The sequence below is a fragment of the Daphnia magna genome, linkage group LG7 (assembly GCF_020631705.1).
Source record: "Daphnia magna isolate NIES linkage group LG7, ASM2063170v1.1, whole genome shotgun sequence".
NCBI lineage: Eukaryota > Metazoa > Arthropoda > Branchiopoda > Diplostraca > Daphniidae > Daphnia > Daphnia magna.
In genome coordinates, this window is record NC_059188.1 from 1,570,061 (window position 1) to 1,592,629 (window position 22,569).

At 40.5% G+C, this 22,569-nt stretch overlaps 8 protein-coding genes across 14 annotated transcripts; 2 read left to right on the forward strand and 6 right to left on the reverse strand.

The window, feature by feature from the left end:
* Positions 1-1,050: 1,050 nt before the first annotated feature.
* Positions 1,051-9,089, forward strand: LOC116927865. Of its 4 annotated transcripts, XM_032934903.2 has the most exons (6): positions 6,441-7,490; positions 7,798-8,089; positions 8,166-8,364; positions 8,455-8,704; positions 8,774-8,802; positions 8,877-9,089. In XM_032934903.2, the coding sequence occupies exons 1-6, from the start codon at positions 7,342-7,344 to the stop codon at positions 8,951-8,953; spliced, it is 996 nt and encodes a 331-aa protein (XP_032790794.2). In that variant the 5' UTR covers positions 6,441-7,341; the 3' UTR covers positions 8,954-9,089. The 4 variants fall into 4 exon arrangements, with proteins under 4 accessions (XP_032790798.2, XP_045032221.1, XP_032790794.2 ...); XM_032934907.2 differs by lacking the exon at positions 6,441-7,490 and adding an exon at positions 1,051-1,175 and having other exon boundaries at positions 8,774-9,089; XM_045176286.1 differs by lacking the exon at positions 6,441-7,490 and adding an exon at positions 5,962-6,381 and having other exon boundaries at positions 8,774-9,089.
* Positions 9,090-9,444: 355 nt separating this feature from the next.
* On the reverse strand, positions 9,445-10,925 carry LOC116927870. Of its 2 annotated transcripts, none has more exons than XM_032934912.2 (4): positions 10,788-10,925; positions 10,461-10,654; positions 9,948-10,279; positions 9,445-9,885 (listed from the first exon to the last, which is right to left on the reverse strand). In XM_032934912.2, exons 2-4 carry the CDS (start codon positions 10,635-10,637, stop codon positions 9,603-9,605), a joined length of 792 nt encoding a protein of 263 aa, XP_032790803.2. In that variant the 5' UTR covers positions 10,638-10,654; positions 10,788-10,925; the 3' UTR covers positions 9,445-9,602. The 2 variants fall into 2 exon arrangements, with proteins under 2 accessions (XP_032790803.2, XP_045032224.1); XM_045176289.1 differs by lacking the exon at positions 10,788-10,925 and adding an exon at positions 10,748-10,770.
* Positions 10,926-11,780: 855 nt separating this feature from the next.
* Positions 11,781-13,097, reverse strand: LOC116927871. The gene is made up of 4 exons (XM_032934913.2): positions 12,969-13,097; positions 12,712-12,908; positions 12,280-12,611; positions 11,781-12,217 (listed from the first exon to the last, which is right to left on the reverse strand). The coding sequence occupies exons 2-4, from the start codon at positions 12,889-12,891 to the stop codon at positions 11,935-11,937; spliced, it is 795 nt and encodes a 264-aa protein (XP_032790804.2). The 5' UTR covers positions 12,892-12,908; positions 12,969-13,097; the 3' UTR covers positions 11,781-11,934.
* A 369-nt stretch (positions 13,098-13,466) lies between these two features.
* LOC116927872 lies at positions 13,467-14,913 on the reverse strand. Its single transcript, XM_032934914.2, has 5 exons — positions 14,763-14,913; positions 14,509-14,667; positions 14,296-14,400; positions 14,003-14,226; positions 13,467-13,932 (listed from the first exon to the last, which is right to left on the reverse strand). The coding sequence occupies exons 2-5, from the start codon at positions 14,665-14,667 to the stop codon at positions 13,644-13,646; spliced, it is 777 nt and encodes a 258-aa protein (XP_032790805.2). The 5' UTR covers positions 14,763-14,913; the 3' UTR covers positions 13,467-13,643.
* Positions 14,914-15,533: 620 nt separating this feature from the next.
* On the reverse strand, positions 15,534-16,838 carry LOC116927873. The gene is made up of 4 exons (XM_032934915.2): positions 16,697-16,838; positions 16,434-16,601; positions 16,025-16,347; positions 15,534-15,947 (listed from the first exon to the last, which is right to left on the reverse strand). Exons 2-4 carry the CDS (start codon positions 16,599-16,601, stop codon positions 15,686-15,688), a joined length of 753 nt encoding a protein of 250 aa, XP_032790806.2. The 5' UTR covers positions 16,697-16,838; the 3' UTR covers positions 15,534-15,685.
* A 485-nt stretch (positions 16,839-17,323) lies between these two features.
* On the reverse strand, positions 17,324-18,592 carry LOC116927874. Its single transcript, XM_032934916.2, has 5 exons — positions 18,411-18,592; positions 18,156-18,326; positions 17,931-18,090; positions 17,755-17,866; positions 17,324-17,686 (listed from the first exon to the last, which is right to left on the reverse strand). The coding sequence occupies exons 1-5, from the start codon at positions 18,429-18,431 to the stop codon at positions 17,425-17,427; spliced, it is 726 nt and encodes a 241-aa protein (XP_032790807.2). The 5' UTR covers positions 18,432-18,592; the 3' UTR covers positions 17,324-17,424.
* Positions 18,593-19,020: 428 nt separating this feature from the next.
* LOC123474341 lies at positions 19,021-20,391 on the reverse strand. Of its 2 annotated transcripts, none has more exons than XM_045176288.1 (4): positions 20,268-20,391; positions 19,921-20,200; positions 19,534-19,859; positions 19,021-19,465 (listed from the first exon to the last, which is right to left on the reverse strand). In XM_045176288.1, exons 2-4 carry the CDS (start codon positions 20,191-20,193, stop codon positions 19,195-19,197), a joined length of 870 nt encoding a protein of 289 aa, XP_045032223.1. In that variant the 5' UTR covers positions 20,194-20,200; positions 20,268-20,391; the 3' UTR covers positions 19,021-19,194. The 2 variants fall into 2 exon arrangements, with proteins under 2 accessions (XP_045032223.1, XP_045032222.1); XM_045176287.1 differs by having other exon boundaries at positions 19,534-19,865.
* A 1,042-nt stretch (positions 20,392-21,433) lies between these two features.
* On the forward strand, positions 21,434-22,525 carry LOC123474342. 2 transcript variants are annotated; one of them, XM_045176290.1, is made up of 3 exons: positions 21,434-21,673; positions 21,774-22,069; positions 22,140-22,525. In XM_045176290.1, exons 1-3 carry the CDS (start codon positions 21,503-21,505, stop codon positions 22,393-22,395), a joined length of 723 nt encoding a protein of 240 aa, XP_045032225.1. In that variant the 5' UTR covers positions 21,434-21,502; the 3' UTR covers positions 22,396-22,525. The 2 variants fall into 2 exon arrangements, with proteins under 2 accessions (XP_045032225.1, XP_045032226.1); XM_045176291.1 differs by having other exon boundaries at positions 21,777-22,069.
* Positions 22,526-22,569: the final 44 nt, after the last annotated feature.

Here is a 22,569-nt window from a genome sequence, read left to right on the forward strand (position 1 = left end):
TACAGGGGATTTCATCCTTAAATGAGTCGTTCAATTTCAGGGGAGCATCACATGGGAAAACGTCGGGCATGTTTGAGGGTCAAAATTTGGTTCCAAATTGGCTTTGTCCTTGTTTTATTCGTTTAATCAATAAATGGATTCTGTTCCAAACTGTTTGCGTTTTAAAATTATTTCTTATAAATAAGTTTAGAATTTTAGCGTTCGTAATAACAATTGAAAGAAATCGAGTGGTCACAAACAGACTTGGATTACTTTCGCTCTTCAAACGATATTGTCCACAGTCCAAGACGGTCGACTAGGGATGGGTTCCACACCCGCAGTGAGCGTTGTGGCGTTCTGATATATTGTTTACATATATCCAACAGTGGCCCTCCAGTGGCGGAAACTAGAACGTGTAATAAGAAAATTTGGGGAAAATTGGGTTTATATTTCATGAAATAACTTGAAAAGTAAAAATAGCTCCCGGAAATCATTTATTGGGGTGGTAAAGGATAAACCGCCGATTAAAATGAGACCTTAACGGATGAGGAGCGAACTCTAGTTCACTATCGGCAACGATTTTCGTTGTCATGATTTTTACATAAGAACCGTGTAAAACACGGACGCGTTTTTAAGGGGGAAAAAAAGGAGGTGACCAGCTAAAAGTGGCTGTGAATTTCACACTTTTAAGGTTATGTAACCAAAATTTATCCTGAATATAAATGAGGGAATAGCTAACAAAGTTCATTTTTTTCAAATTTCTCTTTTCTTGTATTTAAATAGTTTTAATCGAATCACAAAAACACGCATATTTTAAAAATTAAAATAAGTACACTAAATATTAATATTTTTCGGGAGCTTTTTAACAGGGCATAGATCAAAGGGATATAAACACAGCTCATGTAAAAAACAACTTATTACAATTTGTTTGGGGTTAAAACCTAGCCCGACCGGACTAAATTGGCTGTTGAAGTTTTCAAACACGTTTCCCTGATTGTTGCATTCATCACACACCCGCTGGAGGCTCTGACTGCTATTTCCGAAATTAGACACAACGACAGACGATTCCTCCCATGTCGTGAAACCAGGGTTCTATGACTCTGGCCGTTTGTGGAAAACGGAAACTTTTTGGAACTTATGGAAAATTGCAACGCCGACCTAATTGGTGCAAGTGCAATTGCCTCCAGTTGCTGAGGGTGAGTGGTTGCCGTGGCTAGGGCTAGGGGAGACCATGTTGGATGATCATGTCATTCCCTGCTTCTTGCTAAGTCTTAGCTTATTTTTGATTTATGTGTCTTATTTTTTATCCTTATTGTTGTGATTCATTCTAAACACCAACAAGATACACACAATCGAATGGTTGCTGAAACCAAGGGGGTTGCAGAACCAACTGTCTGTAACACAGCAAGACGAATGTAGAACGTCATCAACGCGAGAAGTTCGTCTGTATTAACCTAGCTCGACAAAAGTCTATCTGTTCTTTTTCTTCTTGGTTCGTTGTTGGTTCAAGGAACAATACATGATCTATCAGTCCAGATCTAACAGAACTAATTGTGTGGATCTTATCTTTTATTCAACTTTATGTGTAAGTATTATTACGATTATCAATGCTATTAATACTATGAACATCGAATTGAAACATTGAGTAACTGACTGGAATATGATATGCTAACAGGTTATGGGCCCAGCATAAACGCTAAGCCATACGTTTAACATTCCATGATGGCTCAAAACTATTCTCTTGATGTGATCAAACACTTAAAAAGATTTGATGGAAAAGATTTCATTACGTGGAGACACAACATGGAAATGATGTTCACATTGAAGAATCTAAGACCCATCGTTGAGGTATATAACCTAATATCATATATTAGAAGAGAATATGCTAAATTCTAATCCGCTACTCACTGTTGAAATCTTACAGGGTTTAATCATTGAACCGGTTCAACAGTTCGAGGAGGTAGAAGATAACCAGCTAGTAATCAATGCTGCTGAGATCGAAGAGTGGAGAATGAGAGACTGCTACGGTAGATTCCTTATCTTCAACAGCTGTGATGAAACAAGGAAGTTGGCTCTCCTCAACAGCAGAAACAGTCATGAGATGTGGACAAGACTCGAGACGCAATATCTTCAGCGTGCTGCCGATAACAAACATCTCCTCCACAGAGATTTTCTCAACTTACGACCCACTGCTGGTGAAGATATCATGGTACACATTACTGCTCTGGAATCAATGGCAACCGAACTGAACGACCTTGGAGTCAACATTACTGAGCACGATTTGATTACTACCATCATGTGCAGTCTTCCTGCTAAATTCGGTTTTCTTGCATCTACGTGGGATAACATCCCTGATAATGAGAGATCCATGGATGCCCTTCGAGCAAGAATAGTTTCAGAACAAAGAAGGATTGAACTACGTCGTATTGAAGAGCAGGCGTCCCTACCTCCACCACCGGAACGTAACAATAGTGCACTCCAGGCCAATGGGATCCAAAGAACCCCATTTATACGTAATGCACGTGGAGGACGCGGACGTGCAAATGGATCACGCGATGTAGTAAATCGAGATACTGCTCAGTGTACCTACTGTGGCAAATCGCGCCACTATGAATTTGAATGCAGACTTCGGATTGCACAACAAGGGGAGAAACAACCGACACCACCCAAACGTCCGAACAACGACGACAATGGAGGTTCGCGACCCAACTTCTCTCTCATTTCTGTGTGCTGTCTTCCTGATGGAGATCTGAATGGAATTGTATTGGATTCTGGAGCGACTCGCCACATGTGTGGAGAACTTTCCTATTTCACCGATCTATGCGATATTCCACCAAACAGCTGGCCGATCAATGGAATTGGTGGGAAAATATTACACGCTGTCGGTGTCGGAACTATCAAGATGACATCATTTGTTAATGGAGTCTCAGTAGAGGGAGAATTGAAGAACGTTCTCTACGTGCCCGATCTGGGGGTGACTCTCATTTCCATAGCAAGTCTATCGATCAATGGATACTCAGTATCTTTCTGCAACGAAAATGCTAGTATACATAAAGGAAACACCATTGTCATGACAGCTTCAAGATCCGGCGAAGGTCTCTACAAAGTCAAAGCTATTGTATCACAATATGCCACCATGGGTCTCAATGCAGACACGAACAGTCAAGTCACTCTTAACATTTGGCACAAGCGCCTAGGACATGTCAACAATCAAACTGTTCGACGCATGGCCAATAATATTGGTATTGGCGGTATGCAAATTACTCCGGGGTCCAAATCGATGGAAGAATGCTGTCATGGGTGTGAAGTGGGTAAGATGCACAAATTGCCATTCGCAAACAGCACTACCAAATACTCTACCGTTGGTGAATGTGTCGTGTCAGACCTCGTTGGACCAATGCAAGTCAATTCGGTGGGAGGTGCTAGGTACTACGTTCTCTTCAAGGACGTCTACAGCAAGTACAAAACGGTTTATTTTCTCAAACACAAGTCCGAAACTGCTAACTGTTTCCTTGAGTATACCAAGATGCTTACTACTGACACTGGTCTTCACGTTAAACTCTTGCGTTGTGACGGTGGAACTGAATTCATTAACAGTCAAATGAATACTATTCTAACATCACTTGGGATTAAACTACAGACCAGTGCTCCCTACACTCCGGAGCAGAATGGAATAGCTGAGAGAGATCATCGTTCCACCGTGGAATCTGCACGCAGTCTAATTCATGACAGAGGCGTTCCATTGAATTTGTGGGCGGAAGCAGTAAATCATTCTGTATACGTTTTGAATAGAACTCTTGCCAAGTCGCAGAACAAAACCCCTTTCGAACTTTGGCACGGTGTGATCCCGAACATCTCGAAGCTTCGGATATTCGGATCTGTAGCCTATATGTTCGTACCTGATACGCTTCGTCAAAAACTCGACCCCAAAGCCACAAAAGGCGTTTACGTCGGAGAGAGTGAGGAGCAAAAGGCGAGTCGGATCTTTGTTGTTGCGACCGGACGGACCCACATCACGAGACATGTCAAAGTGTACGAAAATATCCCTTACTGGCCTGTGATTCCGGAACAACCTTCGTCTACGCCGCAGACTGAATCGACAATTCAACCTTTGCTACACCTGGAAACTCTGGAGAATGGAGTAGCTCCTACAACAGTACCGATACGTATAGAAGAACCACTTCAAGAACGACAGGTGGGCATCCCACTTCGTAAGTCTCCTCGTGGACTCATACCTAAGAAATTATTTCCCTTGGAAACGTTCGGGTCATACGCTGCTGTAGAGACGTCCACCATGCCCATGTCGTGTTGCATCTCCATTGCACTAAAGGGATCCTCTTTATACTACGAGCCACAGACTTACAAAGAAGCCATGGGTGGGGCTGAAAGTGCTCTGTGGAAACTTGCCACTGATCGTGAAGTTGCAGCCCATATGAAGAATCAAACATGGACTCTAACAACTCTTCCAAACGGACGGATTTGCATACCCAGTGGATGGGATTTCAAGGTCAAAACTGACAAACTTGGACTACCATGTCGCCGAAAGGCACGTTTCTTTGCCAAGGGGTACCGTCAAGTACAAGGTATTGACTATCAAGAGTCTTTTTCTCCCGTAGTCCGCTACGACTCTCTACGCATCATCATTGCCATCACGGCCGCGCGCAATCTTGAACTCATCCAGCTGGATGTCACTACCGCATTTCTCAACGGACTCATTGACGAACTTGTTTTTATTGCACAACCGGAAGGATATGTCATCCCTGGCCGAGAACATGAAGTGTGCCGCCTTAACAAAGGGATCTACGGTCTCTGCCAAGCTTCTCGCATTTGGAACAAGACTCTACACGATGCCCTCATTCAATATGGTCTCATACAAAGTACTGCGGACCCTTGTGTATACTACCGTATTACTCGCACGTGTTTTCTCATTATTGCAGTATGGGTAGATGACGGGCTTGTCGCCGGCAATTCAATGGATGTCATCGACGACGTCATCCGTTATCTCAACCGGAAATTCGAGATTACAGCCATACCTGCCGACCTTTTCGTCGGTATCGTGATCACTAGAGATCGTCCCAACCAACGGATCTATCTGTCTATTCCGCAGTTCATCGAGAAAATTTTGGTGAAATTTCGACTGTCAGATGCGCACCCGCTGTCGCTACCGGTTTTGAAAGGCGCGCCTCGTCTATCTTCTTACTCTGCCCCTTCCACCCCAACTGAAGTGGCAACCATGTCTACCATCCCTTTCCGCGAAGTCGTGGGGTGTATCATGTATGCTGCTCTCACTGTGCGGATTGACATTGCTTTTATAGCAGGCCAGCTAGCTCAACATTGCCAGAACCCTGGTTTGGATCATTGGAAAGCCGCCCAGCGTGTGCTGAAGTATCTAGCTTCAACGCGCAATCATGGTCTATGCTTCGGCGGAAATGAAATCAAAGACAACATCTTAATCGGATACTCGGATGCCGACTACGCGGGTGATCCGGATACTCGCCGTTCCACTTCCGGCTACGTCTTCATCCTCAACGGAGGCGCAGTCACTTGGTCAAGCCGTAGACAACCTATTGTTGCATTATCAACTATGCAATCAGAATATATAGCCGCTAGCGACTCGACACGTGAAGCTGTATGGATACGTCGTCTATTAGACAATCTTGGATCAACTCAGATGAATCCCACCACTTTACGCTGTGACAACGAAAGTGCCATAGGGTTGGCCTACAACCCACTGGCACACAAAGGATCGAAACATATCGAAGTAAGGTATCATTTTATTCGTGAACAGGTAACCAATAAAACGATTGAACTTGGCTATGTTAACACATGCAAACAAATTGCTGATGTCCTGACTAAAGCTGTTGATGGAGAGATTTTTGCTTCTTGTCTGAATGGTTTTGGTCTTGGAAAGGTTCCAGATATTATTGAGTAGTCTCCGTATTTGTTTGGATAATCACTGTTGTGTTTTTACTCTATCATTTGTCCGTTTACTATCTTTGAAATAGTACCAACTACTCATGTCATTCAGAAACACTATTAATTTCCATATGTCATTGTTTCAAAATTATGTTGTTGATTTTTCTGGTCCCCATGTGTTGTATTTTGTATGTTGGTTTTTAATGAGAGGGTGTGTTGTGATTCATTCTAAACACCAACAAGATACACACAATCGAATGGTTGCTGAAACCAAGGGGGTTGCAGAACCAACTGTCTGTAACACAGCAAGACGAATGTAGAACGTCATCAACGCGAGAAGTTCGTCTGTATTAACCTAGCTCGACAAAAGTCTATCTGTTCTTTTTCTTCTTGGTTCGTTGTTGGTTCAAGGAACAATACATGATCTATCAGTCCAGATCTAACAGAACTAATTGTGTGGATCTTATCTTTTATTCAACTTTATGTGTAAGTATTATTACGATTATCAATGCTATTAATACTATGAACATCGAATTGAAACATTGAGTAACTGACTGGAATATGATATGCTAACACTTATGAGCCTTATTTTTAATCCAACTCGCCCATAGTAGTATGGTGTAGGACAAAGTAGCGTGAATACAATCTCAATGTTTCTTAACACCATCTAGCGGTGTAAACTTCAGTTCCATTTTTCTTACTTTTTTTTTACAAGTTTCGATTTGCATTATGTAATAAAATTTTTGCAGCCATTCAAACATTTTCTAGAAAGAAAACCATTAGCTGATCAAAACGTTTTGTTTGTAGCATTCAATTTGATGGTGCATATTTCAGAAACAACCTAAAACCAAGGCTGCATTTTAAACTGTATTATCCCGTACCCAACTGGAACATTTTATCTGCCCTTTAAGACGATTTTTTTATTTCTTCGTTTTGGCACGTGTTTTGGTTTGGTTGGCCTTTCCTTCTTTACCCAGGAAATCGATGTTTGATTGATATTAAAAGATTAGACGGAACTATGGAAGAAGTTGACTGAAAGAGTTTCTTTTATGAACAGCCTTGGTTAATGCCAAATGCCAATGGCATGAAGCAAGCTATAGCCTTCCTCAAGAACTAGTGAGATGTTGGGGTATAAGCTATAATTTTCAAAACGCTAGGAGGGAACTTCGTTCGTTGCTACTCTACAAGGCTGTATACCAAACTATTTGGATTTTTGAAATTCGGTTTTCTTTACTGACATTCTCACCCAACTGAAGTACAGATACACGGGGACTGCAGAGAGAGTGAGATTTTCAAAGTTGAAACTCAGTTGGCCTTTCTTGGCTTTTGTCGTTCGTGTGATAAAGACGAGGTCTGGGAGGTTAGGTTGGTGTAATCACTATTGAGAATTGGTGTGCAAATTTCAGTTGGCCAGAGTCAGAATCGTGGAAATTTCAACGAGGTGAAATGGAACGTGTGTTAATGCTCCCGCGGCCATTTTTACTCACGATTGGCCTGGTTATATTTTGTGCTAACCTTTCAATATTATGGTTTTATGGTGAAGACAGCCCGAACACCATACCTCCCGTAAATCAAGCAAATCTACAGATATTCTAGTAAGAAATAATTTAGAGATTCTTTACCATATTACTGGCTGTGTTTTATTATGGAAAATTCCTCCGTCAGGAAGTCAATAAATTGAGAAGCATCTTTTCAGACTTACCTTTTCAGTGTACTAGAATTCATCGTCAACCTAATTTCATGAGTTTGTTTGTCGCTTTTGCGTTTTCCTCTTTTTCTCCCAACTAAATCAGAAAATGTTTTTCAACGTTACTTTACACTGTATATATTGTCTAATTATTTTATTTATTTATTTTTTCTTGTTGGTGACACAATCAACAATGGACGGTTGGGTCGTCGTAGTCGATCGTTTCTAGATGACACATTGCCGCTGTGCAATAATGGCTTTCTCGACATGAAGAACTACCTCAATCCACCATGCCGTGCAAAATCGTTTGCATTAGAAGACACCACCAGATGCCTTGATAGACTTTCTTATGGTGATCATTCACATCCAAATCAAACAGAGCTTTATCAGCTTTTACCTACTAGTCAAACACCTGGAGGTGGGCGAACTACTTCAGAGAATAAACTTGTGCATTTTATTTTCGTTGGTGATTCCACAATACGACAACATTTTTACAACTTGCTTAAGGTAAATTTTGTAAAAAAGAAAATGGCAATTACTAATTACTGTCCTACTTACGTGAGTTTTGTTACACTTATTGTAGTTCTTGCCGGACTACGATCTCGAATTCGATTCACCGATCGTTTCGAAACAAGGAAAACTTCACATGGACGCGAATGTAACGAGCCGTTTATTAAATTTCCATGCCTCGTTTCATTGGGAACCGAGATTTTCAAACAGGACGAATGACATCTTTTCAAAATGGACTTCCAAAAACGATGTCGTCCGAGTGATAGTTCTCGGTAATTGTATATCCTTGCTAATTTTGTTCAGGTGATTTTCTGTTTGCATGGAAGTTATTTTCTTTTATCTTGCCTTTTTCTTTGCTATAGGTATGTCCTTACATCACATCATGCATCTGCAAGAAGACAGTTCTCAATATTCAGAGTTTAAGAGAGGACTGACTGAGCTTTTGCCAATTCTCCAGCGTGTCGCTAAACATAACAAAGTTGTTTGGGTGAAGCAGTACACCGTCATCGACAATCCTTTCATATCCAGCATCTTTTACAATCACATGAACAACTTGATTCAGATCAGGCCATCCATTTATCAGTTCAATTTATTGGTTGCTAATATATTAAGGTATATGCTACACAGTATTTCTATTGGCGTTGAACATCACGTGACCGAGATTTCATTTTCGTTACTTAGGGACAGCGGGATCATCCTCTGGAACACAGGTGATTTGATCGTTGAAGGATACATCCGTAGTTGTTTTGTTCTGCCTCGTAACGATCTTGAATTTACCGGAAAGGCTTACTTCAGTTGTCCCGATTTAGTTCATCCGGGTTTCGTGGCGCAGGTTTATGCGACGCATCTTTTCCTCAATGAGGCGTGTCATATTACCAATGGCGATGTCTGACTATAGCCGTAGCACTAAGTGGTAGACGTGTAATCTTTCATATGAATTTTTGAGGCCCAAGTTTACGTTGTTATGTAATACACTGACAATTTTTACCTGGTGAAATACGGCCTCACATTGTTGGCCTTGCACTAAAATACTATGGAGATTTTAGAGTAGTCCAGGCTGTCATCTTATACGCTGTTGTTGCATTCTAGTCTGGCCTTAATAGGACGATGGGAAATCGGACCATTTGCGTTGCTGGAGAGACTCGGAAATTTCAAGCTGACGCTCGCAGAATAATTGGAGCCATTGTCAACCAACGCAGGCTAAAGGGAACGCTTGAAAGTTCATATTTAAATCATACATTTGCAAGACCTAGGAATCCTGTTTCTAAGTTAAAAAATCGATTTCCATGATGACATTAAGCAATTGTTTTCCCCAATTTTATTTCAGTGTTACTGCGAAGAGATGAGTAAAATTTTCGTAGATGCAGAAGAGGTGTATTCATCAAGTAACTACAATATAATAGTCTACCACATGCTTTCGTCTTAATTAGTCATTACCAGCCGAAATTGTTAGCCTATATAGAAGTGTTTCGTTGGTTATAAATAGAGTGACGTCATGATGGTATTGAAACTAGCAAAGGGTAAATCCCGATGGCAGGCAAGACAGGGCACTTGCTGAAGCGATATTCGTTACAATCCTGGAACTGGTTGAATAAGACACCGTATATGAAGTCAATGTTGATGTGACGATGGACCGATTTTTACGAAAGAAACCATCAACTGACGATTCGGTTTGTTTGGGAGCAACATCAATGACATGAAGATCACTTTCAGTTTTGGAGGATGCGATTAAACGGGCTGGATCTACGTCCCTTTTTTCTCTCGGCAAAGGCTCCAACTCACTATCCCATTCGCTGCAAAACCGTAAGACAAGAATTAATCAAAGTATAACACAACAATTACAATAAAAAATTACTTTTCATCGCCGAGCGGTTCCTCTTGATCGTCATAATCGCCAATCAACACTTCGGAAATCATCAGCAGAGCATCTCGCTTTCTCCGGCAAGCTGTGGTCGCATTGAACATCGTCTTGGTAAAACACGTGATCACTGTTCCAGCTGTGATGGTGGACGTGGTGGTCGTGTATGTCGTGCTCGTGCTGGAGACTGTCAGCGAACTCAAGATAACGCTAACCAAGTAATTTAGGCCGAATGTTCTGGATTCCGCTTTCGGCTTCAGTCTTTCATAGAGATTAGATCCTTCAAGGGTCCGCTGTTCCATTCCATCCGGCGCTTGTCGACCGTAGTTCTATTTTTTTTTTTTTGCAATAATAAAAATAAAAGATTTTCTGATTACTGCATTCACTAGCCAAGGTTCGTTGATCTAAGGTTAGAGTAAAATATGTGACAAGATAACGATTTCAAGACGTTTGCTAGCAATGAAATGTTGGCTTCAATTAAGCTGTGAAGATTAAAAGGCTCTTAAGTACATTTGGATATAGTTGATGTCCGGCAGGATCGAGGGCAGCCACAATGGGCAGATCGTCTTGAGCATTATGACTGAACATGGAATAATAAGGATTGCGTCTTCCTGGGAAGGACCAGAAGACGTTCTGTTGCAAAGTCAGGGAGACGAAGCACGCAAAAAGTACCAATGCAATCTTCATTCTGCTTGATAAATTTTCTAGAGAAAGAAAAAAAAAGGCGAAACCGGTGGCGTTAATTAAATTGAGTAGATTTATAATGTCGAATAGACTACTAGAAGATTTGTACATACAATGCTGTAATCAAACGTGACTCGGTGTAGCTCAACTTACCAAAGGATGTTGTTGAGTGAAAACTGCTGCCGCGTCTGACATTCACCGTGACTTTTTGCGTCTTTTATACAAATGCACCCGGAAGAACTGCTAGGCCTCTAGTGGTACGAAATGGTTATCTTTGGTGTACGATCAAGGAATGCGAAGGGTTTGCTGCCCCAGCTCGTGAATTTCAAAAATTCGATAACCAAAATAATTGTATTTTAAGAAATACTAGACATTTCCCGATCACTATGTTTTCGTGAAATGAACCTTAACATTTACTGTACGGGAGACTGTCATAATTCATAAAATATGCGCTGAAATCAGTAGCAGTGAAATTCTAATCCATATATTCGAACGCTCTTTGCGGTCATAATACATCCCTGAAATTGCTTTCCAATAGGATGAACACCATATGCTTTAACACATTTTTATAGCGAATGCGTCGAATGTTGGATACGTACTAGGAATGGTTCAACAACATTTTTGAGTTTTCACAGGGGAAAATATGAAAATGTTAATCATTTGATACACTTGATTATATAGCGTCTGGTTTTAAAAATTCTTTTACAAGGCACGGTTGATGTAAAGAAATGGCGCGTTGACGAGGACATTATTACTAAATATTTTCAATAACATTTTCATCGTCTGTATTTAATGTGTTGGTATCAAAGTATACGGTTAATAATGTCAATATATAAATGAAAAATAGGGGACACAAACAAGTGATTGTGATTAGCGCTCCGACAGGCCTACGGACGTTGGCAGTAGCCACAGCAGCAAAGGAGAACACGGTAAAATGGAGGTCCTTAATATGGTTGATTTGAAGCTTAAGATGTTGAGATTGAGTGCTGAGTTCTTGCGATATTTGCTCGGATCTTCGTGTACGACCGCAGGTAACGCATTTCGTTAATTGTCCCATTTATGGTCCAACATACTCTCAATGAAACATTTGTTTTTTTTTTAAATTGCTTTTCAATGCTAATATTAAAGTGTCGAATAAGATGCCGATAGATGCAGAAATGGTGTATTAATCAAGTAACTACAGCAGAATAGCCTACCACATGTTTTCATATTAATTAAAAGAATCATTATTCAGCCAAAATTCTTAGCCTAGAAGTGGTTTGTTGGTTATAAATAACGTGTCGTCATGATGGTATTGAAACTAGCAAAGGGTAAATCCCGATGGCAGGCAAGACAGGGCACTTTCTGAAGCGATATTCGTTACAATCCTGGAACTGGTTGAATAAGACACCGTATATGAAGTCAATGTTGATGTGACGATGGCTCGATTTTGACGGAAATAGCCATCAACTGACGATTCGGTTTGTTTGGGAGCAACATCATTGACATGAAGATCACTTTCAGTTTTGGAGGATGCGATTAAACGGGCTAGATCTACGTCCCTTTTTTCTCTCGGCAAAGGCTCCAACTCACCATCCCATTCGCTGAAAAACCGTAAGACAAAAGTTAATCAAAGAATAACACAACAATTACAATAAAAAATTACTTGTCATCGCCAAGCGGTTCGTCTTGACCGTCATAATCGCCAATCAACACTTCGGAAATCATCAGCAGAGCATCTCGCTTTCTCCGGCAAGCTGTGGTCGCATTGAACATCGTCTTGGTAAAACACGTGATCACTGTTCCGGCTGTGATGGTGGACGTAGTCGTTGTGTATGTCGTGCTACTACTGGAGAGTGACAGCGAACTCAGAATAATGCTGACTAAATTATTGAGGCCAAATGTTCTGGATTCCGCCTTTGGTTCTAGCGGTTGGTAGAGACCAGAATCTTCAAGCGTCCGCTCCGCCACTCCACCTTGCGCACGGGCACCGTAGTTCTATATTTATGTACAGAAATAATTTTTTAAATGTTTTGGTTACCAAATCCCACAAGAAGAGGCTTCTTAATCTAATGTAGGATTTAAAAAGCTACAATACGTTTGGATAAAGTTGGTGATGTCCAGCAGGATCGAGGGCAGCAAGAATGGGCAGATCATCTGGAATATTATGGTTGTACATGGAATAATAAGGAACGCGTCTTCCTGGGTAGGACCAAAAGACGTTCTGCTGCAAAGTCAGGGAGACGAAGCACACAACAAGTACCAATGCAATTTTCATTTTGCTTCTTTAATTTTCTGGAAAACCCAAAGAAGATGTGAATTTTTGAAAAACAACTGCTACCTCAAGTAACTTACCAAAGGATGTTGTTGAATGAAATCACTGCTACGTCTGACATCCAATACGATTTTTCACGTCTTTTATACTAATGCAAACAGCTGTTGAGCTTCTAGTAGTTCCTAAATCGTTATCTTAAATGTACATCGTTGAATGCGAAGGGCTTACCGTTGCAGTTCGTAAATTTACAAAATTCGATATGAAATTTACCATAAATACTTGGCATTTTCCCAGGCACGTTTGCCAAACGGATCGTAACATCAACTGTAAAGCAGACTGTCATAGATCCCCTATACGCTAAAGACGGGAGCAATGAAATTCATTTCAATTGGACATTCACGCACTCATTGCGGTCAGACTATACATTCTCCAAATTTTTTCAGGCTATGGACAGATGCTTCAAAAATACCTACAGGAAATACATCAATATTTGTTATATTTGAATTGTTTTTCTTTTATAAGACACGGGTGATGTAAAGAAATGTCGATGCAATAAAGACAAATAATCAGAGCATAAATTTTATTGAAATCATGTATTCTGATAATCTCTAACTGATTATTACACACTACCATCGTAATCGGTTAATCATGTCGATATAAATTAAATGGAGCAAACAAATAATTACGGGGGAAAATCGCCTTGGTTTGGAAAACAAAACGCAGCAAAAGTCGGTGGATCTTTATTCGAAAATTTTTTAGCAGACTAAAAATCCGGATGGAAGGCATTGCAGCGCGCCATCAGCTGCGATACTGGCAGTGTTTTTCATAGTAGCGCCAACGAAAGAGAACACCGTAGTTACTGCGGTCACCGATATGGTTGTCGTGAGGCTCAAATTAAGCAAGCCCCTATCTTCTTTGCTAGGATCATCTTGTACGACTTCAGGCGACAGATTCATCAATTGCGAAGATTCAATTTCAGGTTCGGTGAAACTCGCTTCCTTCGCATCAGCCACCGGCAGCGGTTCAACGGCAGACACTTCGAGGCTAACAAAATTTTAAGAAATCGTTTCAATTTTTACTTTTGAAAAAAAACGAAATTTTCTAGAAAACATACGCGATTGGTTGAGCGGGTTCGATGGATGCCTTAGCTAAATCAGCGTCGGCTAAAAGATGTTCCAGATCACGACGACGACGGGCACAAGCTGACGTGGCGCGAACTTCAACCACTGGTGGATTCACACCTGCATTAGCAGCAGTAGCAATCGAAAACTGGGTTGAAGGGATGCATTTGACGGTCGTTGGAGTTGACACAACGGAAACAGAAGTTGAGGTAAAAGTCTGAAAAAAAACAAGAAGAAATACATGAGGTTCATCATCGATGAAATAATTATTGCGTCAACATCTTACGGTGGTCGTGGTGAAGGGTCTAAAATTCAACACAGCGTTGCCTAAAAAGACCTTCTCGTTGTCTTGCTGAATTTCGGGTTCGATTTTGGCTTGGTTATCGATTTCCTTGGTGCATAAAAATAAGAAATAAATGAAAAGAGCGAATCACAAAACAAATGCTATTTCTGCTATGTGGACGAAGGAGAATTTAGAGATGAGTTATTCAGATCTTACCTTGATTTCAGGTAGAATTTCAACGTCAGCTGCTGGTTGTCCGTCAGCGTAGAACAATGGCATCAAGTGAGCCCTTGGAGCGTAGGGCATTGGCCATACGTATCGCTGTTGGTACGACAGACTAACGAAGCAAGTGAGGAAGATCAACGCCAATTTCATCTGAATTTACAATTACACGAAAAATAATCAAACTGATTGAACAATAACAAACAAAAGAATTAAAAGCGAATTAGTTTTTCATCCCCAAAATTTACCTTGTGCAGTTGTTGAGTGCTGGAGTGTTACTAAACTACCCTCTTTCAACCCTCTTGCTCTTTTATAGGCCTCAAAAGATATTCATTTTCTTTCCGTTCTTTAATGTGTTAATGTATGCTATACAGCCTTCCCGTGTTTCTCGAGAAACTTCTTATATGTTTGTTGATAGCATCAGACAAAGCAAGACGAAGAGATGCTTTCACCCTCTTTTTATTCAACCCCCAAACTGCTTTTCTGTCCAATGGTTACAGACCTGTTTTTTTTTTTGGTCTGTTGGACGTCCTTCACCCAAAGCTGGAAGTTCAAGTTCTTTAGTTCATTCCCTTCTTACGTTATAGGGCTGGGCTCCTATGGCTTATTTGACTGGATCGGTCGCTATTGACGATGGCTCTTAACAAAGTTTTAGAGATATAGCAACAACCACACGTGGCTGCATATATCAACTGGCTTTGTTTAGGTCACACGTGAAAAAAGCCTTTGTGGAAAGAGTCTAAAATGGTTTTTATGACAGCACAAAAGTCTGATTAAGATGACCAGCATGTTATTTTCCGAAAGAGTTTTTTTAATTTTTAATGCACGACGAATTCATATCAGTTTTTCATATTTATGTATGGTCCTTATGATTGGATATTTGAAATTGCTATACAGTAAATTATTTAATGGCAATTCTTACAACGCTCTTAAAGGCTTATATTATCAGTTCATGTAAATTGAACGGCCTTTATCATATAGCGAATTGCTTTCTTATAGGAGACAAACATTTCATGGAGTAGATAACTTAAGCTTGTGTATTATTCATCATCACGGAATAAAAACAGGGAAAATGAAGTTGAAATGCATTTTGAGAAAAAGGCATAGAAAACTGGGAAGATTTCATATGCTTGTAAGAAAAGGTTTTAAATAAAATCGAAGAACATCCTGATCAGCAAACGGCGTATCCGGGTGGACGACAAAGCAGCCCCTCAGCTGCGGCCAATGTTGCAGTCGATGTAAGAGTTTTAGCGACGAATGTGAAACTTGTGGCGATAACAGTCACCAGTTTGGTGGCCGCGTTCGAATTGCTTCCTTGCCGGATCTCAGGATTTTCTACCAGTTCATCCGACTTGGATGATAACAGTTCCGTCTGGGCTGGCTGAATCTCTCTGCTTTCTGATGGGGTATCAATAACGGCACTGGTCTCAATCCTGAATTTGAATTTGCAACAAGAAATGTAATCAACCGCAAAGATGTTACGTATTTTATACCAGATAATACTACTCACGGTAGGGGTTCAGCAGGATGAATGTCGATTTCAGAATCGGCTTGTGCTAAAAATTCGGCAACATCTCGGCGACGGCGGGCGCAAGGTGCGGTGGAACGAACTTCAACGACGACCGGATCGGCATCTGGATCAGCAGCTGTCGCTATTTTGAACTGCGTGCTGGGTAGACAGTGGGTGTAGGTTGCCGTGGTTACCGTCGACACAAAAGTGTTAGTAATCGTAGATGTCCTCGTAATTAAATTAGAGATCGGATTCAGAATGTTGTTGAATAAACGACCCAAGGGCGTCTCGTTGATGTTGTTCCTAGGTAGAATTTCTTCAGCCTGTTGTATATAGTTAGAGCATGTAAGAATAATTAGCAAATGCAGCGAAATTGCTGGAAGATAATAGGGAAACAAAATGTGTATACCTTTTTGTCGTCAATAAAGTCGTAGCCAGCTGGAACACCGTTAGCGTAAAAAAGAGGAACGTAACGAGCGCGGGATTGACGAGCGTATGGCACGGGAGGCCTAACGTTGTTTTCTTGATACGATACGCTCACGAAGCAAAAGAGGAGAATGGACAAGAAGAGTTTCATCTACGCAAAAATGTGTGGACATTTTTATTAAATTGATGTTTTATTATAACATTTGAGATTTGTTCAAATTAAATCAAGAATAGGGAAGAGCTTACCTTTGTTGTGCGCGTCAGAGGGATGAAGTTGAACTCTGTTTTCTTCGCCGTGTTACCCTATTTATACGTAACCTTCATCCCCGCTCAAGTTCTATTCTCCACCCCTTTTAGCCCCCCCGATTCTCCTCCTCCTTCCGCTCACCTGTTATGTTAAAGGGAAGTTTAAAGGGGGATGGCTGTAATTTTTTCTAATTGGGGTAAAAATTAAAGAAGAAAACAAAAATGAGCTTTCTTCAAAACTAATTACAACATTATTTTTGAGTTTAACTATATACTTTCCGTCTTATAAGGGTTCTCGGTTTTCATTTAAAACTCCCGAATGAATTTTTTTGTTTTTGTTTTGAACCGAGTCAATGCCCTTGAAAAAAGAAGTCGAGACCTTGTCCTCAGCCGGTTGCAGCTTTTAATGTAGAAGGGGAAACACGTGGGCCGTTACACAAAACAAAGACTTCAAATAACAACAAAGGGATCGTGACATTTAAACCGACTCTGGTTTATCGGTGAATGAACTCGCTTGTCATCCATATCAACCCATATTAGGAAACTGCTATCAAATTCTTTGAAATTCGTATAAACAATGTCTCCGGTGGTCGAACGTCTTTCTTTTAGGAATCCATCGCAAAGCTATTTATAACTAAAAAGACAATTGTATTTCGGAATGGCTAAACGAAAGATGAGGTAGCAGTAAATAATATAGTAAAGCAAATTCAATTTTCGTGGGTTTTAAATTAAGCGCAAATGGTGAATCCTGATGGGAGGCAAAGTAAACCAGCGGAAATGCCCAGTGATGTGGTGGACGTGATGGACGTTGCCACAAATACGAACGTCGTTGTTAACGAAGTGACAGACACTGTCGTCGTGAACGCGGCTCGTTGTTGGTGATCTGCAAATTCACCTGTTTCCAATTCTCTCTGAGATGAAGCGATGTCAGGAAGCGCAACGGATGGCGCAGCTTCTGGAACATCATCAGACATGACGCTTGTTTCCAATCTAAAAATGCAAGTGCAAAGTGAGTTTCAATTCAACATTTTCACTAATAAAATTTTTTTTTTCCGTACGGTTTAGGTGGATCAGGTTTAATGACGATATCATCGTTGCCAATCACCACTTTCTCTTCGGTGTCACGTCGACGTCGCGCGCAAGCGGTCGTAGCCGACAATTGAGTGGATGCTGATTTTAATTGCGTTAGCTGTAGGATAACAACATTGAAAAACACTGAACAAATTATAGTTACGGATGCATTTAACGACGGCGGCAGTTGTGGCTGTTGAGGTCACTGTTGATTTGATTGTCGTGGTCATTGTAAACAGATAAATGCTGTTTGCGTTAACGAAGAAACGATTCTGTTGGGGTAACAGCAACGCCCCAGGATTGCGAGGGATTACATCCTTATTCTGCAGTGTTCGTGAAAGATGTGTCAAGGTTAAACCTTTTTAAACAGACATTTAGATTTAAGAACCTGTTGGATTCCGTCGGATTTTTTGATGACGTCATAACCAGCTGGGAGGCCATCGCTGTAATACAAGGGCTTGTAAACGGCGTGATTGGGATTGATCGGGAATGGCCAAACGTAGCGTTCCTGTTTGGTAAGGCAAACGAAACAACCCAAGACGAGCAATGCCAACTTCATCTAAATGTCCAAACGGACGATCAATGCAATAACAATCAAATTTAATAATACTTAGTTTCAGAGCGTGAATCAAAAGGGTCTTACCACGTTGTTGTCTGAGGTCATGGTATGGCCGTCTGCGAGTTTAAGGCCAGTTTTTATAATATTCGGTGGATTCAAGCCGAAAGAGGTAGTCAAATCTTATTGGCCCCTCTCCTAATCATTTATCATTTTGGAGGGGTGAGGGGGGAGGCTACTTTCTCTTTTCGGTTGTTGTTGTACTATACGTAAGAATGAACAAAGTTTGAATTGATGTTTTGAGGAAAACGATAAAGCCTTTATAAGAAAACAAGACAAAGAGAAAGTTCCCCCTTTTTTCTTACCCCTCAGACTTCTTTCGTTGCTACCCGGCAGGTCACGTGGACAGGGGATGTTTTTTTTTTTTTAAAGGTCAACATGTTCCTCAAGGTCTGTATACAAACAAAGCGCCTACCTTTAAAAAGCTGGTCATACACGTGGATCTTTTTTTTCCCCTCACCCCCAACTTCGTTCTACTCGGTATATATTGTACGTATCGTTTCAAGAGTTGAGACAAAACTGCCGTAAACTTCAACATTATCTTTTATTACGTTTGGCTTAAAGACGTTTAGCTATTGTTCACTTGCGTCATGGTCGTGTTTAGAGAATAAAAGAAATGGAAACAAAAATAGCGAAATGCTGATTGAGAAATGTGTATCATGATTCAATAGGCCAATGCATATAACACTTAACTATGCTAAAACAGCTACAAATAGTTATTGCACGTTTGTTAAAATGAAACCCATAGTTCACATTTCTCCCTATTCTACGGATATATAATAAATACAACGCGAATCGGTTAGAACATTGTCTAACAGAGTTTGATACCTGAAGGTAAACACAACAAACTAGTTCCGAGGGTTACAGTTTTCCTAGATTCGGTAACACTGATTGTAGCGGTCGTCAACGTCGAAGTGGTGGTTAAAGTGAGGAGGGCATTCAAACCGATGAAACGAGCACCAGAAGCTCGGCTGCTATTCCCATCGTCTAACGAAGAAACAATAGTCACAGAATCCTGAGCTGCTTTGGCAGTGTTCACACCGCTGAGAGATTCAAGCTGAAGAACGGCCGATGGCTCCACTCTACGCCAAAAAAAGAAAATGAAACGATATAATAAAAATAATTCGAAAGATCGAACATGGGAATCTACCTTTCAACTGTGGATGGCGAGAGAACTTCATGTTCGTTCAAAAGTTCTCTCATGACAGACACGTCACGTCTGCGGCGACAGTCTGTGGTGGAAGAGAACGATGCTGAGGGAATGCATGAAATAACAGATGTGGAAATAATCGTTGTAGTTGCGATGCTGTATTTCGTGCTGGTTGCAACACTTCCGAAAAGCAAATTGGATAACAGGGCGTTGTCAAACAGTCGGCCTTCTGGAGCAACGCCTTTGGGATTGGCTATCCTGGCCTCGATCGATTCCTCTTCGTTATTGTGACGGACGAGAGGTTCATCATTTTCATCATCGCGGCGCTGTAACTAGATGGCCGTTTAGAAGCGAGAACATAACTGGATTATTGAAAATGAGACTCACCGATTGCGGGAAGGATTTGAGTAAGACCACACCTGGATTCTGTTTAGCCAGGAAGGGGAAATATTTCACGTACTGTGGCTGAGAGTATTGAGTCGGATAATAAGGATAAGATCCAGCGTAAACATTAGCCCATTGTCTTAGATTTTGAGTCGCAGGTGATGAATAATGATATTGAAAAGGTGTTTGTTGGTGGTATTGAGGCATCGACCACAACTTATTTTGCTGGCGTGAAACAGCGATGAGACAACTCAATACAAATAAGGCGATCTTCATTCTTTATCTAAGTTAACGTTTAAAATCAAAGAGTTAAGCTACAAGTCAAGCTACAAGAGGAACTCGTACTGTACCTGAATGTAGCGTCTAACGTTGTGATGACTTGTTGATCCTCTGACTAGCCTTTTATATTTGGCAAGATTTCAAAAGCCACACGACTGTACAACAGCAAAAAATGGTATTCGGACTATTGGCGTCACGGAAACGCTTTAGTTTTTTGTTTGTTTTCTTTTAGAACGACATAACTGAGATGGCCTTATGACATTCTCGATACGTTCAATTCAATGTGAAGTATTCCCATTTCTTTTTTTGGCCATGGCAGTTGAACAGTTCCCCGTTATATCACGAACTCTATGAAGAGTCTTCACTTGAAAAAGGTCGTGAACGCGGTGGAATTCGTTGATTCAAAAGGAAAAGGTCACATATCTGATCAATCAAAATGTCAAAGTGTCTTGCTCTTTAATTGACAATCGTTTTGAGAAATCAGATTTCTAGATCGAGAAACCGTTATACTCGAGCTATGCTGGCGGATTGAAATCCTAATGAAGGTAAAATGCCCACAACATATTGACAGGTTTCATCGCGTTAAAAAAAATGTTAGTAAACAGCGTCAGGTTTTTTGCTTTTTTTCTTGTTCATGTTGGAAAAACAAGTGTCAAACTTATCGCACTGGTTTAATCTAACAAAAAAAAAAAGAATCGAATTTCGGGAAACATGAATATTTTTCTCAGACAGGTTGTTTTTTTGTGTGGAGAAAGGTAGGTATTACCTTTGGTTTAAATCTTTCCGCGTTCATCAAAAGTCGAATCGAAATTCCCTGTCGATGCGTTTTGAAGGAAATCAAGAAAACGATGCGCTTGAATAAATGCGATGGGAATGGACGATATAGCTTTACGATCAGGAATTTCACGTCGCAAATGGTTTTCTACAAGACATGCGGACCTATATAAGGAAATTGAATGCATTTTTAACAGGAATTTAAGAAATTCTTTGGGTATTTACTGCATTTTAGTCATAGTTACATTGGACTACTAAAGATGCAGATCAGATGTCATTGAAAAAAGACGCGATAGAAATTCCTATTAGTTTAAATCGCCCATGAACTGTGAATCAAAATCGTACATTTTTAAAATTTCCCGCCAGGAAATAATGGAATAATTTTGGTTGAGTTGTGCTCTATACAACGTTCTTGACACTATATATAAGCGTCAACAATCGCATCGAGAAACTTGTAGATCCACAAGCGCTCGATCAATCGAAGCTATAGCGATTTTCTGTTGTCTCGTCTTAGTAAATTAACAAAAGCAAAATGAAATTGGCTCTTTTTTCCCTGATGTGTTTCTTTTCGGTTGCTTGCCAACAAAACGTCCAATGGGCATTGCCTACCTGGCGCCCACCGTTTTACAACCAACTGCCTATATATGGACCGATATTTGCATCCCAATCGAACCATTTGATGCGTTACCCAAATTTAATAGCGGTAACTATATACACAACACTTATAGAATAAATAAATAATATAAATAACACACATAGTATTAATCGATTTAATTGTTTTAAATTTTTGTTTGTTTGTCTAGAAGCATCACGAGGAGTCGCATCACATCAAGACAAGAACTAATGCGAATCAAAGAGCGTTTGGCCTAAGCGGCATCAATTATTTGGCCAGTCTCATCCTCAATTCACTGTCTTTAACTGCCACCAGCACGGCCTTTACGACTTCTACGTCGACCATTACCGGTGCAACTGTAGTCACCTGTTTGACCAGCACAATGTTCTCAGCGACTGCGGCTTGCCGACGCAAAAGAGCCGCCGTTTTCGATATGTTGACTGGTGATCACTACGATCAGCACAACGAGCCCTTTAGCAAGGAAAAGTATAGTAAAAGCAATTCAATTGAATGTCTTCTTCTATATTTAAAATTGTCTATATCATTTGTGTGCTAGTGCGTTCGATGATCTACCTAGAGAAGGCAGAGACATCAACCCAGCTGACATCTTAGCATCATCTTGGATCGAACGAGACCTCGATGTTTTTGGAACCGAGTCATCCATCAATGCCCGAAAACTAACATCGACGGTCACATCAACCTCGATGTTAACCGCATTTTCTGTGTCTGTGAAAACAAGTACAAGTACTGTTACAAATTTGGCTTCTAGTGCAGCTCTTAGCTGTCTGCCATCAGGATTTACCCTTTGCTAAACTTGTTTTGAAGACAAGCTTTCGTCAGCACTTTTGATTCGACGAATTTCTATATTAGTAGAATTAAAAGGGGTTTATTTATCTCTGTTGCGTTGCTTCAAGTAATACACATAAATTCAATACATTCTAATTTTCTATTTCGGGTGATGGAGTTTAACGTATTATACATTTAGA

Coding starts and splice junctions, on each gene's coding strand:
- LOC116927872 (XM_032934914.2), bottom strand. CDS start 14,667: ATGAAATTGGCGTTGATCTTCCTCACTTGCTTCGTTAGTCTGTCGTAC. Junction 14,401..14,508: donor AAATTCTACCTGAAATCAAG/GTAAGATCTGAA, acceptor TTATGCACCAAG/GAAATCGATAACCAAGCCAA. Junction 14,227..14,295: donor GACCCTTCACCACGACCACC/GTAAGATGTTGA, acceptor GTTTTTTTTCAG/ACTTTTACCTCAACTTCTGT.
- LOC123474342 (XM_045176290.1), top strand. CDS start 21,503: ATGAAATTGGCTCTTTTTTCCCTGATGTGTTTCTTTTCGGTTGCTTGC. Junction 21,674..21,773: donor GTTACCCAAATTTAATAGCG/GTAACTATATAC, acceptor TTGTTTGTCTAG/AAGCATCACGAGGAGTCGCA. Junction 22,070..22,139: donor GAGCCCTTTAGCAAGGAAAA/GTATAGTAAAAG, acceptor TTTGTGTGCTAG/TGCGTTCGATGATCTACCTA.
- LOC116927873 (XM_032934915.2), bottom strand. CDS start 16,601: ATGAAACTCTTCTTGTCCATTCTCCTCTTTTGCTTCGTGAGCGTATCG. Junction 16,348..16,433: donor ACTTTATTGACGACAAAAAG/GTATACACATTT, acceptor TATATACAACAG/GCTGAAGAAATTCTACCTAG. Junction 15,948..16,024: donor CATCCTGCTGAACCCCTACC/GTGAGTAGTATT, acceptor ATTCAAATTCAG/GATTGAGACCAGTGCCGTTA.
- LOC123474341 (XM_045176287.1), bottom strand. CDS start 20,193: ATGAAGATCGCCTTATTTGTATTGAGTTGTCTCATCGCTGTTTCACGC. Junction 19,866..19,920: donor TCAAATCCTTCCCGCAATCG/GTGAGTCTCATT, acceptor ACGGCCATCTAG/TTACAGCGCCGCGATGATGA. Junction 19,466..19,533: donor TCGCCATCCACAGTTGAAAG/GTAGATTCCCAT, acceptor TTTTTGGCGTAG/AGTGGAGCCATCGGCCGTTC.
- LOC116927865 (XM_032934902.2), top strand. CDS start 7,342: ATGGAACGTGTGTTAATGCTCCCGCGGCCATTTTTACTCACGATTGGC. Junction 8,090..8,165: donor ATTTTTACAACTTGCTTAAG/GTAAATTTTGTA, acceptor CACTTATTGTAG/TTCTTGCCGGACTACGATCT. Junction 8,365..8,454: donor CGTCCGAGTGATAGTTCTCG/GTAATTGTATAT, acceptor TCTTTGCTATAG/GTATGTCCTTACATCACATC.
- LOC116927874 (XM_032934916.2), bottom strand. CDS start 18,431: ATGACCTCAGACAACAACGTG. Junction 18,327..18,410: donor TGACCTCAGACAACAACGTG/GTAAGACCCTTT, acceptor TTGGACATTTAG/ATGAAGTTGGCATTGCTCGT. Junction 17,687..17,754: donor AAACCTGATCCACCTAAACC/GTACGGAAAAAA, acceptor TTGCATTTTTAG/ATTGGAAACAAGCGTCATGT.
- LOC116927871 (XM_032934913.2), bottom strand. CDS start 12,891: ATGAAAATTGCATTGGTACTTGTTGTGTGCTTCGTCTCCCTGACTTTG. Junction 12,612..12,711: donor ATCACCAACTTTATCCAAAC/GTATTGTAGCTT, acceptor ACATAAATATAG/AACTACGGTGCCCGTGCGCA. Junction 12,218..12,279: donor GAACCGCTTGGCGATGACAA/GTAATTTTTTAT, acceptor ACGGTTTTTCAG/CGAATGGGATGGTGAGTTGG.
- LOC116927870 (XM_032934912.2), bottom strand. CDS start 10,637: ATGAAGATTGCATTGGTACTTTTTGCGTGCTTCGTCTCCCTGACTTTG. Junction 10,280..10,460: donor GACATCAACTATATCCAAAT/GTACTTAAGAGC, acceptor AAAAAAAAATAG/AACTACGGTCGACAAGCGCC. Junction 9,886..9,947: donor GAACCGCTCGGCGATGAAAA/GTAATTTTTTAT, acceptor ACGGTTTTGCAG/CGAATGGGATAGTGAGTTGG.